This window comes from Colossoma macropomum, unplaced genomic scaffold (assembly GCF_904425465.1).
Source record: "Colossoma macropomum unplaced genomic scaffold, Colossoma_macropomum, whole genome shotgun sequence".
NCBI classification, from domain to species: Eukaryota; Metazoa; Chordata; class Actinopteri; order Characiformes; family Serrasalmidae; genus Colossoma; species Colossoma macropomum.
Genome location: NW_023494785.1, coordinates 23,507,451 through 23,521,815, shown reverse-complemented (window position 1 = coordinate 23,521,815; position 14,365 = coordinate 23,507,451). Strand labels below are relative to the sequence as shown.

At 38.2% G+C, this 14,365-nt stretch overlaps 1 protein-coding gene across 2 annotated transcripts; it reads left to right on the top strand.

The window, feature by feature from the left end:
* The first annotated feature begins 473 nt into the window (after positions 1 to 473).
* zdhhc3a (zinc finger DHHC-type palmitoyltransferase 3a) lies at positions 474 to 14,282 on the top strand. 2 transcript variants are annotated; one of them, XM_036587734.1, is made up of 7 exons: positions 474 to 681; positions 1,758 to 2,077; positions 2,442 to 2,566; positions 4,860 to 4,956; positions 5,590 to 5,671; positions 6,676 to 6,806; positions 13,037 to 14,282. In XM_036587734.1, the coding sequence occupies exons 2-7, from the start codon at positions 1,778 to 1,780 to the stop codon at positions 13,247 to 13,249; spliced, it is 948 nt and encodes a 315-aa protein (XP_036443627.1). In that variant the 5' UTR covers positions 474 to 681; positions 1,758 to 1,777; the 3' UTR covers positions 13,250 to 14,282. The 2 variants fall into 2 exon arrangements, with proteins under 2 accessions (XP_036443627.1, XP_036443636.1); XM_036587743.1 differs by lacking the exon at positions 13,037 to 14,282 and adding an exon at positions 8,732 to 9,799.
* Positions 14,283 to 14,365: the final 83 nt, after the last annotated feature.

The following is a 14,365-nucleotide window of genomic DNA, read 5'->3' as shown; positions in this document are numbered from 1 at the left end:
TATTATTATTATTATTATTATTACAATTATTATTATTATATTGTATAATTAAACAACATTTTTTTCCACAGGAATACACACACACACACACACACACACGTGTATATATATATATATATATATATATATATATATATAGATAGATAGATATAGATAGATCACAACTAGTATTAAAAGTCATATGCACTTTTCCAACATTTAGAAACACCTAGCCTACAGCCTACTGACTCCTCCAGCTGTGTATAAATGATCCTGCCTCTAACGCCAATTGAGTGATTTAACCTGTGATGATAGTAGAGTCAGTGTGCGGTGAGCGACTGTTCAAATCTATATGACCGCTGTATCGACACGAAACGGCGTTAGTCTGGATGTGTCGGTGTGAAGCAGCTGGCACAGTCAGTCTTGCCCCTTTTCTGCCCCTCCATGTTGCAGGAGTGGGCAGCGTGTGTGTGTGTGTGTGGATGGTGTGGAGGTGTGGCCTCCACTTTCTCCTCTGTCGCTCAGCAGAGGGAGGAGTAGACGCACAAAAATGCAGCTTTCACAACAGCCTCCTCCGGGTCTCCAGCTAAACAGGATTTTCCTCATCTTAATGAACTGAACGGCGAGTTTCGGTTCCTTCACTCTCCGCGTTTTCGTCTTCTGTCTGGAGGAGCAGATGTGAGGAGTATTTTCGGCACTAAAGTAAGTATTGATCGCCTGGGCCAGGTAACGCTAGCGCAGCAGCCTCTCGCCTAGCTTCCGCGTCGCACGTTTGTTGGTAATTACTGGTAAAACACACACTCGGACTGGTAAACCCCTCTTTTTATGGTTCATATTAAACTCTCAGTTCCCTAATTTGCCGATTAGATGTGTTATCGCTTTATCGCCCGTGTCTTAGCACGTCTCTACTACATTTTGCCTACACTGCGCTATGATAGCTAACCTATGTGCTTCTTTGACTGGGTAAAGCCAGGCGAGCTGCAGTTGGCTCAGTTGGCTCCGTGGAGCGCAGTCCTACAGTCGTGTCTCCAGCGCTGTGGCGAAAACATATGTGGAGGTTTAAGTTACTGCTCATCACTTCAAGTTGCGTGATGCGTAATTGCAAGAGCATCACTGTATCTCATGATATCTTATTCATTGTGTGAATACAAGGGCATACAGGATGATATTCATTGCTTACGTGTGCTTAAAGGCACATTAAGGGATAGAACTGAATAGAGTGGGCTGAATAGTCCACACCTCTCCAAGGGAAGATGTTCTCCTCCTCCTCACATTCCTACACAGGCAGGTGAATGAAATCAATATGTGACAAAAACAATTTATTTTGCACTGTTTTTGTCACATCAGGTCTGTCAAATAGTCTTGTTTTTAAAACAACATTGAAATATGCAGCCCTTCAGCAAATTATGGAACATTCAATTGTAAACAAGATCCCTTGTAGCTCCCTGATTATGAGCTAAAGTCTGTCCTCTTCTTGGCATTGTTGGTCTTGGTCCAGTGGTCCAGTGGTCAGCAGCCTATGGGCAGACTGCAGCAACTCTTTTGCTGTTGCCAATAAGTATGACCTTCTGACACATCATCTGCTGTTATTCTGTTGTCTTGTATATGAACTTTAAGTAGGTAGTCCAAAGCATGCCACTTTTGTCCCTCATCTCACAGATGAGCTCTGTTTGTTAATGATCCGTCTCTGAAACAGTACACCCGGAGGGAGTTCTGTCCAACTAAAAGTGCTTCATTAATTGCATGGCGAGTGATTTCCTTACTCTGTTTCTCCTCAGCATGGAGCCTTTGTGATAGGATGAGAAGTCCAGTGCCTCGATTCAGGGACGTTGAGAGGCAGGCTGGCAGCCTGCCGCCCATGCAGTGTGTCCCTCCCTGTCATGACCGACAGAACACCATGTGGTTCGTCCGTGATGCCTGTGGCATCGTCTGCGCGGTCATCACATGGCTGCTCGTTTTCTTTGCGGAGTTCGTGGTGTTGTTTGTTATGCTGCTTCCTTCCAAGAACCTCACCTACAGCCTGGTGAATGGCACCATCTTCAACAGCTTGGCGTTTCTTGCCTTGGCGTCCCATTTCAGAGCCATGTGCACAGACCCAGTAAGTTCCTATTAAGTCAGAAACCTTGTATCTCCAAAGGAGTTTCTTATATCCAAGTAATTTTGGATGATTTCTGTTGCCGTAAAACAGAGGTCTTCAAAATCTGGACATTGATTACATTTTCCAGTCCTGGATTTTGTGATGGTAAATGGAACTATTCATACAGCTGATTGGCCAACTACAAGTATGTGCAAAATCCAGGACCAGAAGCTGGATTCAAAGTCTGAATTTGAAGACCACTGGTGTAAAAGAATTAAAAGCATAAAAAAAGAGTTACAAGGTTTTGATAGGACATGAAATTTTCGTACCATCATATATGTAGTGCATCTCTGTCAGGAATAAACTCAATGCAAACGTGTTTTAGGGGGCTGTACCAAAAGGAAATGCCACAAAAGAGTACATAGAGAGCCTGCAGCTGAAACCAGGTCAGGTGGTCTACAAATGTCCCAAATGCTGCAGCATCAAGCCTGACAGAGCCCACCACTGCAGGTAAGAAAGACGGGCGCTAGGCCGAGCTTCAGTGGTTTGCCAGGAAACTGCGTATAGTTATGTTGGCCATCAGAACCATGTGTGAGTGATGGTTTGTTGGCAACTTTTGTTCCAGCTGAGTCAGCATAGGTACTTTTTACTTTACATGACACATTTTTTCCTAGCTACTTGAACGTTCATCTTCCAGTTAGAAGAAAAAGAGCAGTTTGTACATATTTGGTTTTTTGCCATTTTTTAATGCTGTGCTACATTTATTTACTCTCATAAATACACCTTGTGTCTCCGAAATAGAACCTTTTATAGGAGAAGAAAAAACATTCTTAGCCTATTAATGTCCTTAATCTGGTAATGTAATGTAAAAGCTTGTCATTTGCTATTAAACTTTGCAACAGGGGTGCCTAAGTTCAGACCTGGTGATTTGCTGCCCAGTCCAGAAGCGACGTTGAGCAGCCACCATGGTAATGGTGGAGAGAGAGTGTTCAAAATGATAGAGAGACTATCGTTTACCCATGGTAGTTTTTCAGCCACGTTTTTGGGAAACACAACCCTGTTTAATTTAGTCCCAACTCTAATCAGTCAGTGAAGGCGTTTGGGAGCATCTGAATATTAGAGCTGGGTGGATTAGAATTAAACTTTCCAGGGCAGTAGATCAGCAGGTTTACACAGTGGCCTATTCCTGTTTAATGGTTTATAGAGTTTAAAAGGCGGCTGGCAGTTTCAGATTTTAACTTACAACCCCACTTCCAAAAAAGTTGGGACGCTCTGAAAAATGTAAATAAAAACAACATGCAATGATGTGCAAATTATTTAAAAGCTATATTTCATTGAAAATGCTTCAAAGACAACATATCAAATGTTGAAATTGAGAAATATTATTGTTTTTTGAAAAATGTATGCCTGTATTGAATTTGATGCCAGCAACACGTTCCAAAACAGTTGGGACAGGGGCAACAAAGGGCTGGTAAATTTGTGTAATGCTTAAAAAAAACACCTGGTGGTTAATTGCCAACAGGTCAGTAACGTGATTGGGTATAAAAAGAGCATCCCAGAGAGTCTTTTAGAGGTAAAGATGGGGAGGGGTTCACCACTCTGTGAAAGACTGCCCGATCAAATAGTGCAACAATTCAAGAATAACATTTCTCAACATAAAATAGCAAAGAGCTTTTGCTTTTCATCATCTATGGTACATAATAACATTTAAAAGAGGAAAATCTGTATGCAAGGGACAAGGCTGAAAAACAGTATTTGCTAACCATGATCTTTGGGCCCTCAGGCAGCACTGCATTAAAAACAAACATGATTCTGTAGTGGAAATCACCGCATGGGCTCAGGAACACTTCTGAAAACCACTGTCTGTAAAAACAGTTAGTCGCTGCATCCACAAATGCAAGTTAAAACTTTTAAACGCAAAGAAGAAATAATATATTTAAACAGCATTCAGAAATGTTGCCACTTCCTCTGGGCCTGAGCTCATTTAAAATGGACTGAGATGAAGTGGAAAAGTGTCAAGTGGTCCAAGGAATAAACATTTGAAATTCTTTTCAGTTTTTGGAAATCATGGACACTGTGTCCTCCGAGCTAAAGACCACTCAGCTGGCTATCAGTACACAGTTCAAAAGCCAGTATTCATGATGGTGTAGGGGTGCATTAGTGCACATGGCATGGGTGACTTGCACATCTGTGAAGGCACCATTAATGCTGAACGATATATACATGTTTTGCCAACATATGCTGCCATCCAGACAATGACTTTTTTCAGGGAAGGCCTTGTTTATTTCAGCAAGACAATGCCAAACCACATTCTGCATGTATTACAACAGGATTGCTCTGTATTAAAAGAGTCCGGGTGCTAAACTGGCCTGCCTGCAGTCCAGACCTGTCACCCACTGAAAACATTTGGCACATTATAAAATGAAAAATACGAAAAAGGAGACCTTGAACTGATGAGCAGCTGCAATCTTATGTTAAGCAAGAATAGGAAAACATTTCACTTTCAAAACTACAGCGGTTGGTCTCCTCAGTTCCCAAACACTTACACAGTGTTGTAAAAAGAAGATGTGATGAAACACAGTGGTAAACATGCCACCGTCCCAACTTTTTTTGGAACGTGTTATTGGCATCAAAATGGGCATATATTTAAAAAAAAACAGTAAAATTTCTCAGTTTTAACATTTGTTGTTAAATTTCTTTTGCAATACATACTAACACTAACACTATCAAAAGCAACAACAGAAGTCTGTGGATTGTTTTTGTTCACTCTGTCTTTACCGTGTTTTCACACTCATGTAATCAGTGTCTGCAAGCGGTGCATCCGGAAGATGGACCACCACTGTCCTTGGGTCAACAACTGTGTTGGTGAAAATAATCAGAAGTACTTTGTGCTCTTCACGGTACGAACCAACACACTGACACACAAAAACAAACAGAGATCATTTAACTGACTTATGAATAAAGTAATATTTACTAAATTAATATTAATGTTAATGATAATATGAAAATGTTGCTGTTTTCTTTACTATTGTATCAGTCATTTTGTGTTAATAATACTCAGTAACTGGTAATCCTGCATCAGTACCAAACTGTAAGTGGCACTATATACAAAGTAAATAGCAGAGAATACAATACTAATTTCTATCAAAGAATTTGTTTAGACGTAAAAGATACTATTGGAAATGCAAAGTGTAGAGTGGGTTATCATTGTGTTATGGTGTATTATATATTGTAAAAGAAGGTGGGGGTGCTGATTATGATGATATCAGAGGCAATACTTTCAAACGAATGTCTGATGTATTTTCAGACGAATCCAGTAACAAACAAGCCTGTGCTTTATGCATTGTTTACTAGGAAACATAAAAATTTTCTATATCCGTGAAGATGGTTTGAAACCTACATTATACAAATATGTTAGCTTGGCTAATATAATGCTGTGGGTGATGGGAGGCAAAGCATGCACAGTTGCTGATTGTTTTGAACAAGCACGTCTGCAGTCCTTGTCTAACCTTGAATATCTCTCTGTATTCCAGATGTACATTGCACTCATCTCTCTGCATGCCTTGGTCATGGTGGTCTTTCATTTTTTGTATTGCTTTGAAGATGACTGGACAAGTAAGTACAATCATTTGTCATTGTCGATATATTGGAAGGCCTGGCCCCAGTTTTTCCAGATGTTTTTAAATCTGAGAGAATTGTGCAGCTGGATTAGCATTCTAGATGGATATATGAATATTTCTTAAATGCTTCAGTTCTTATATTTGTAAAGGTCCTTTTTAGTGACATATAGCTGAAGAGGGGGCGTGTATTTAATTAGAAACAGAGACAGCAGAGAAAGCTTTTGTGTGTTTATACATGACAGCTGAGCCTCATATGTGTGATCTAGTGTCATTGTTACCATGGCTAGCGATTTCACTCAGATGACTGTTAACCATCTGTAAGGCTAGCTTGATGAACAAGGGTTTAAAGGTTTTTTCCTTAAAGAAATCAGTCTTAAATAACGAAACACCAATTTTCAAATGATTCTCAGTATTGCACCTCAAGAAACTCGTGCAAAAGTGTCATTCTCTCATGGTGGGCAATGTAAAGCTATCATTGAAATATGACATTATACATATTTACATAAGATATATAGCAATATTTTTCATACCTAAAAATTCTCATCAGTTACACATGGCTCATGGGCCAAAGTCAACTACACCAGCAAATTCTCACGGTTTTAATTCAATACAGTATGTTTCTCCAACTATGTTATCATCACTGTTGCCCCTACTAATATCTGTTAGACCGCTGTATTACCAACATACCCATAATAATGTCTCTGGTTTGGGATTTGACATGATATTGGGCATGGATCAAACTCAGTTTTGGACCAAATTGCCAATGTTGTTTCACCACTTAAAATCCTTTGTAGTCTGGGCTTTGACTTACTGTAACTAAATATGGTTTTCACTGATTAATCACAGTAGGTACTGCAGTGTAATCCAAGGTTAAGTTTGATTCATACCCAGGAAACTGACCTGTAGTGTCTTACATTAGCAGCATATAGTAGCTGTTGTATCCTCTTGTTTACCCTTTACTGAGTGTTAAGTGGTTACCCTTTCCCCTCCCAAACCCAGAATGCAGTACCTTCTCACCTCCAGCAACAGTCATCCTCCTCATCCTCCTGTGCTTTGAGGGCCTCCTCTTTCTCATCTTCACCTCTGTGATGTTTGGCACCCAAGTCCATTCCATCTGTACAGATGAGACGGTAAGAAACGTGAGCCCTTTCCTCTATCCCTCTGCCCATTCCTGCTGCAGAAGGTGTGTATAGAAGTTGTAGAAAGCTGATATTGTATGTATAAAATGTTTTACATTAAAAAAGTGATGATTTAGGATTTTCTTTGTCTTTAGAGTACAACTGAATAAGTCTTGTTTTGTGCAACATGCATTTTGTGCAAGTCCAGCATTTAAGGGCAACTTCACACCAGGAGCTGTGGACTAAGGCAGTCTACATATAACACCAGTCCCTTCTAGCAGATAAAGTACAAATGGGTCATTCTTGCCCTGAGATAGATGTTCTTTGACAGTGTCCTCCAGTCCCCTCAGAGGATTAGTAAAATACATGTCAGTTCTGCCACCACAAGAGGCCTTCGTACAGATGTGGTATGAGTACCGATTAGCTCAAAGTTCCACAGGTGCACCGATCATGTTATGTTACTTTTCCCAGCACTTTTAAAGCCACAGTTGTAATTGCGACCTATCATTATTTGGTCTTTAACAGGCCAATGGGCCATTTTAAATCAGTTGCTTATTTAACATTAAATCTATGAAAATGCTACATTAAAGTAAGAGGCAACTGGTACTTAGTACATTGACTCATGCATAGTTATTTGGGATGCAATACATTTATAAATTGTAGAAATTGGCACAAGATCCACTTTAATTAGCATTTTATTGAAATATCACATTTACCTCTATAACAAGGGTTCTTAACCTTTTCCCCAGTGCAACCCTTTTTAGAGTTCAAAAAATGTCCTGACTCTCTCTTTACCAACCCTCCTCCCTCCAGCCCCCATCCCCACCACACTAGAATACACTACAGAAATTACACAAGAGTAATCAAATAGTAAGTCTGTTCACTTGCTGGGCCTGCATTCCTTTTTTAGTACTACACCACAAACCACAAATCTTTAGCCTGCTGCTGAAAAAAATGCTACAAATTCAGCGGCCAGTCAGCACCCTCCCTCAGTAACAAGTTCAACCCAATAGAAATTCAAACTCAAGATTAGCTTGTCTTCCCTGGCCTGTAGGTGGAGCCATTCAGCAAAACTTGTATGCACTCATTAAAATTATTTTCCCTGTGCTTAAGAACCCCTGTTCTATAAGGTTACAAAGGCAATTAAAATTTTAAAATCCAGGCATGTTAACACCAGCATCACCTGTCTGTTTGAAATATCTGCCAAATTTAAACATCTGTCCAATGCTGCTTTATTTATTTAATTATCTGTTTAGTTTAAAGCACATTTCTACTGACACCGAATGATTGTGATATCATTGTGCATCCCTAATAATTATGCAGCGACACTAGCATGATATGCTTTAGAGTAGGTGTTGTAGCAGCATCCTAATTCAAATACCAGGCTTTGAGGATCTGCATTCTGGGCTTAAGCCATGTGCACTATGAGCTTAGTTTCAGTGCAGTCAGCATTTTTTGTTTTTACCAGACTCTACTCTTTATTTGCTGGTAAAACTGGTAAAACAGTATTTTTTTTATGTGAGTACATTATTTGAAGAAATATCTATTTCTTTATGTAAGCCCAAGAATAATCAACAAATGTAGTGTTCAAGTTTAATAAAGGTCTCTTTTTGTCTGTCAATTCTTGTTGAGTTTTGAACATAAGAAAATTTCATTTTACTCATGAACAAGGGGAGGTATCTTAATAATAGTGGTGCCTAAGCTCTTAGTATGTAGGATTTACCAGCACTGAACTCTTTAGACATGGTCCTTATGTTCAGTGGTAATTTCTCAGCTCAGATTTCCTTTTGGCATTGATACTTCACTTGTTCTTTAAAGTTGCCGTGGAATTTGTGCCTCGATTGGAGGGCATTGGCTCTTTCGATCAAAGTTAATTATTAGAGGTGGAGTACATTATTCACACACACTCTGAAGTCTTGGTTGTCTCTTGTTTTTAGGGCATAGAGCAGTTGAAAAAGGAAGAGAGAAGATGGGCTAAAAAAACTAAATGGATGAACATGAAGGCGGTATTTGGACACCCCTTCTCAATAGCATGGTTTAGCCCGTTTTCTACACCTGACCATGGGAAAGCTGACCCCTACCAGTATGTGGTCTGAGTTCAGGAAGAATAGTCCCCTCCCTTGTCCAGCTTTAAGGTAGAGACTGGAGTTCACTGGACCCGTCTTAACTCCCAAACACCCACCGGCATCCTTGAGCGTGATTGTAATCCTGACTTGAGCAGTGCGTCTTGCATTACATTTACCAATGAGGGTAAATCAGCTTTGATTTATTCTTGTGAGGAGACAAATACATGAAACCTCTATTTACCTTTGTATCTGTTCGTTTTCCTTAAAGGTAAACTCCGGGATGGACCCCTTAAATTTGTTATTCAGTAACCTTATGTACGTGTATACTTTTGTCCACATGTCTGTACACATTTTGAGGTTGAAAATGAGCAAATCGATTGATTCTGTGCCAATACACACTACAGTTCTGTAAATTCCAGCTATGTTAATTTTGTTATGTCTTGATCATGGAGTCTTAACTTTAAATCGTTTATTTCTTTCTCTTTTTTTTTTCCTATTCCTATTTTGCCTTGGCCCAAGGCCAGTCAGTTCCTAGCCATCCTGTTTTTTAAAATTTCCTGTGAGGAAATAAGATTACAAATGACAGTTCAGTGAAATGGACGGCATGCAATGTAATGTAATGCTCAGTATTGTTACTTGTGAATAATCAGTGTAGAGAGCCGTTTATGGAGAGGATAATGTGTTGCAAATGTGAACTGTCATGAATCAAGCAAATGTTTATAAAAACATATGGAGTCAAACATATGGGATTTCTGAGAGTAAAAGTAAGTCACTGGAAGATGATTTCAGATATTCAGTTTATCAGTAATAATGTTCAATGATAACTGCTGATGAAGGAAAATAGCTCATTTTAATCCATTTGAAATGATTTTCTCTGAATTAGTCCTCAGTTGATGTAAACATGTAAATAAAGTATATATTGTTTTTAGCCATTTACAACATGTATGGTATATGTGGTTTATTCAAAAATGTTGCAGTGAGGGGAAACAAGTATTCAGACACTTATGGTCTTGTTATTTATTATGCTTCCAATACATATCACTGCTGTCGGAACAAAACATTGTATCTCCATTTTTTTGTCTTTTTTTTACAGTTTTGGGTTTGAAAATGCATGTTGCCCTTTACATTGTGCGTAATTTTTATGATGAATGGACCAAAAGAAATGACCCAAAATTACTTAAAAAGATGTCTGGTTCCATTGACTTACAAAAGCAAAGTATGTTTTTCCCTTCTCCTGTAAAGTTCTCATTTTGGAGATACAAGGTTTTGTTCCGACAACAGCAATATGTCCACTTCAAATTTGCACACATAATGTCTTTTGACTTGTATTCATAAGCATAAACAAAAACAGGTTAAACTACATTGTTAGGGGAAAAGTATTCAGACACTACAAATGAATAACATGAGTATTTTCTTACAAAGACACTGCTGACAGTTACAGCTTCGAGACATCTGCAGTAAAAAGTAATTAGCTTTTCGCAGCATTGTGGTTCAGTTTTGTCCGTTCCACTTGGCAAAACATCTTCAATTCTCCAGGGTTATGGGGGTTCCTCTGATTGACTCATATTTCAAATTCCACTTTAAATTTTCAGTGTGATTTAAAGTCAGGAGATTGGCTAGGCCATGCAAGAAGTTTCACTTCCTTTTTTTAGACAGCCATTTTGATGTAGGCTGTATGTTTAGGGTCATTGCCTGAAAGTAACATGTATCTTTTCCCTTAGATTCAGTTTCTTTGGCAGTGATATTAAATTCTAGTCTAATATGTTCAGGTATGTCGCACCAATCATGTTTCCTTCAATGATGTGTAATGTCCCAGTACTGTTTGCAAAGAAGCAGCCTCATATCATGATGCTCCCACCTCCATACTTCACTGTGGGTATGATTTTCTTTCTCCTAACATGATGAGCTGAATTATTGCCAAAGTGTTCTGTTTTTGTTTTTACTGAGCAGAATACATTGTTCCAAAGAAATTGTGATTTGTCTAAATGCATGTGTACACATTTTCGACACAATCTCTGTGCTTCATTTTTAGCAGAGGTGTAGGAACAGAGATGATTGCTGTGTAGTTTATAGCTTATTGTTCTCTGTGTTGTAAGTGACTGCTGGCTTCTCTCTTACCTTCCTTATCATATCGTCTTTATCATTACGAGTTTGCGTAGTGAAAACTTGCATGGCGAACCTGTCCAGAGACTATTAGTTGTGGTTCCATGAACTTTCCACTTTATTATTGAACTGACAGAGATGTTTAAGGTCTTTGCAGTGGTTCTGTGACTTTGATCAATTTGAATTTTATTTAGTAGTTGTCCCTGAGAACTTCAGGAAGCTCCTTCACCTTTACCATGATTGCTACTTGTTGTGTGAAATCTTCCCAACCAGTTGAAACATATATTTTGTCATGATACCAGGTGCAATTTGTATGTGAACATTTTTGCCACGCTGAATATATATTTGCAGCATGCAACATATATTTAATATAGCGTCTAAATGCTTTTTCACCTATTCATTTCATTTTAAAACATATCTGTTTATCCTTATGAATATGTTCTTTTTTGTTATTGTTGTAAATCCTTGTTATGCCAAAAGGCCACAGGATACTGCAAGCTGGTTTAATGTAGGGCTCCCGTAACTTCATCCCAGCCTAGCCTTAATGACAATTCTGACAAACAGGCTTTATACAATACAGTTGTTAATGATTAATCTCTGTGTTGTACTAAGTCAGGAGACGCTGAAGTAAATCCACCAATCAGTAACTGATTTGAATACGGAGCTGGAAGAGGGTCAGCATTGCACTGATGAATAGTCATGTGGACTAAGATGAAAGGAAACAGAGACTCAGCATTGACGGTCATTTGATCAGTCATGATGACACTCATTACTTAAGAGTAAAGGAAGAAATGAAAATAAAAATAAAATTCCTCATTCATAATACTTACATTTAAAGTTAATATATGCACTGGAAGTAAATTAAATAACAAAAAGAAAAGTGTCTGAATACTTATTTCCCTTCACTGTATGTATGAGGAAGGATATTTGAGAAGCATATTTGAGTTTGTTGCTAGCAATCAAAATGCAGTAGATAAGAAACAAGTGAAAAGCTTTCTGGGTAATTCTGAAAGTAGATGCACTTTAAATAAGTACTGTGCTGGTTCTAAACTCAATAATGTTCATTTAGTTTAACAATGTTCACATCATGGTTATGTTTCATTGTTCCATAAATGTGATGTACAGTTTATATGCTTGATTTTATCACTTAAAATTGGTGCTTTTTATATTACGAATGAGCCAAAACGTACCCAATTTTTACGGTGGATGTGTAGTATATGACGATGGTGAACATTTTATTGCTTTATGACAAATGTAAATTTAGAATAGAATTTTAACTACTAATCTACTGCTGAACTTTGGACCACTTCTAAATGTAATTTCAAGCAGGGCATCTTGAGTTAAACCAAGGTTTTTTCTGTCTTAACTAGGATTTTAAGAAAGTTCTTAAAAAGGATGATACTTCTTTATTCTAATGTTTGCCCTGTACTTATAAGAAGTCAAAATTCTAATGACTCACTTAACATGCTTTATCTCCTTATGTCTTGGTAACCATTTCTTTCTATTCTTTTCCACTTTAGATGTTTGATTTTAAATCTATTTTATGTTTAATTGTATACTTAATAGTGTAAAACATGTTGAAACATAGAACTAAAATATAAGCCATTTTGAGTTAGGCTTGATGTCGGTCTGATTGGTGTGAGATGGAGGTAAGCCTTAATCACTCCTGACTAAAACGGCAGTTCCACCACCAGCTGTTAGATTTGGTGCCCGAATGCATGCTGATGCTGACATTGTAATCTAGACTTTTTCATTTCGTTGTAGACTGAACATTAAGAAAGCATGCTGCATGTACGATGTGCTTTTTATTCGTCCGTATGGTGACAATCAAGCCATGTAGTTGAGATAGGCCCACGACTCTCTTTAGGGGCAACTGCATACCTGCAGCACCTGGATGCATGTGCAAGATTACTCATTTATTCCCCATTTCCCACTTTCTCCATAGTAACACTGTGTTTTCTTTATTTTCCAGTGCATTCAAAGGAATTTCATTTTAGTAATGTGCTATGTTTTCTAGTAATTGTTTGGTTGGATCATCTCATCTCAACATGGTTATGTTGCTTTTTCTTTCAGGGTATTGAGCGGCTAAAGGGAGAAGATCCAACATGGGAAAGGACTCCATGCTGGGAAGCCATGAAGTTAGCATTTGGTGGTCCTCTCTCTTTGGCCTGGTTTAGCCCCTTTTCTGACCTTTCATGCAGGACGAATGGCTCAACCAACATCCCTGCACCTCCCCAGGGTGAAATCATAGAGGAAGACATCATCGAGATCCCCTTACAACACTAAAACCATGCTGACCAAAGTCCACTATGCACTGAACTCTCAGAATGGTAGGAGATAGTATGGACTCCTACAGATTGCCTGTTCTTGACATATAGAATTTTATTTTGATTATAACCTCAAGGGAGAGAGAAGAAGAGCTTTTATCTTTGCCAGTTTTCTTGACTGACGGTATATTGGCCATTTGTGGAGGCTCTGGGGCACTTTTAGGGAGACATTATGATAGGTTCTGACCGTTGTCCAGTCCGCTGCTCATGGTGTCCCCATAACTGACGTTTTTGAGTTAAATTAACTCAACTGGTAATCATCTAACTGGACTCAATTTCTCAAGTATAACTGGTTACCCATGAAGACCTTTATGCAATAAGAACAAATTAGTATGGTGTCTCAAGTTCTTTGTAATATTTGGCTCATAGAACTTGGTTACTCTAAACTTTATGTACTGTATTTAATTGTTCCAATTCCTTATTAAGTGCCTTAAAGTATCTTTTCAACCAAAAATACCAATATTTCTCAAGTATGGACCTAGTTTAACTAAATCAATAAGTGGGTATTTTTGCTAGTTCGTGGATCCCTAGATGTTGGACCTTTGTTATATAGAGAGAAATAAAACATGAACACAGTCCCTTTTCTTTATTATAATACATACAGCTTTGGTAATTTTACTAAAGTAAATTTCAAGAATTAAAGGATGAGGACAAGTTTGGAAAAATGAAAATGGCCTCCAGCTGTACTCTGCATGTCTAATTAAAAGTGTTTAAGTAAATCACTGAATGACAGTATAGATTAATATAACTAGGCTTGAACATTCCTACTTGAGGCAATGCATTAAGTGACCTATTTTGGGTCCATCTCACTTTACATGGGATGGCATTCCTTTCTTTTAGAGTCTATACAATATATCTATGAAAGTCTTGATGTAACTGTGTTTTCTTATGAAGGCCTGAATTTTTAAATTGTTATTGTAGTGTTTTTATATAAAATAACCACTTAATGTGAATAAAAGGGAAGCACACTTTAATAAAAAGGGAACATTTACTCCAAATATGTTTGTGCAGTGCAGCTTCATTTGAATGAAGAGGGCTTGGGGAGACTTTTCCAATGCGCACAATACAACTGTGA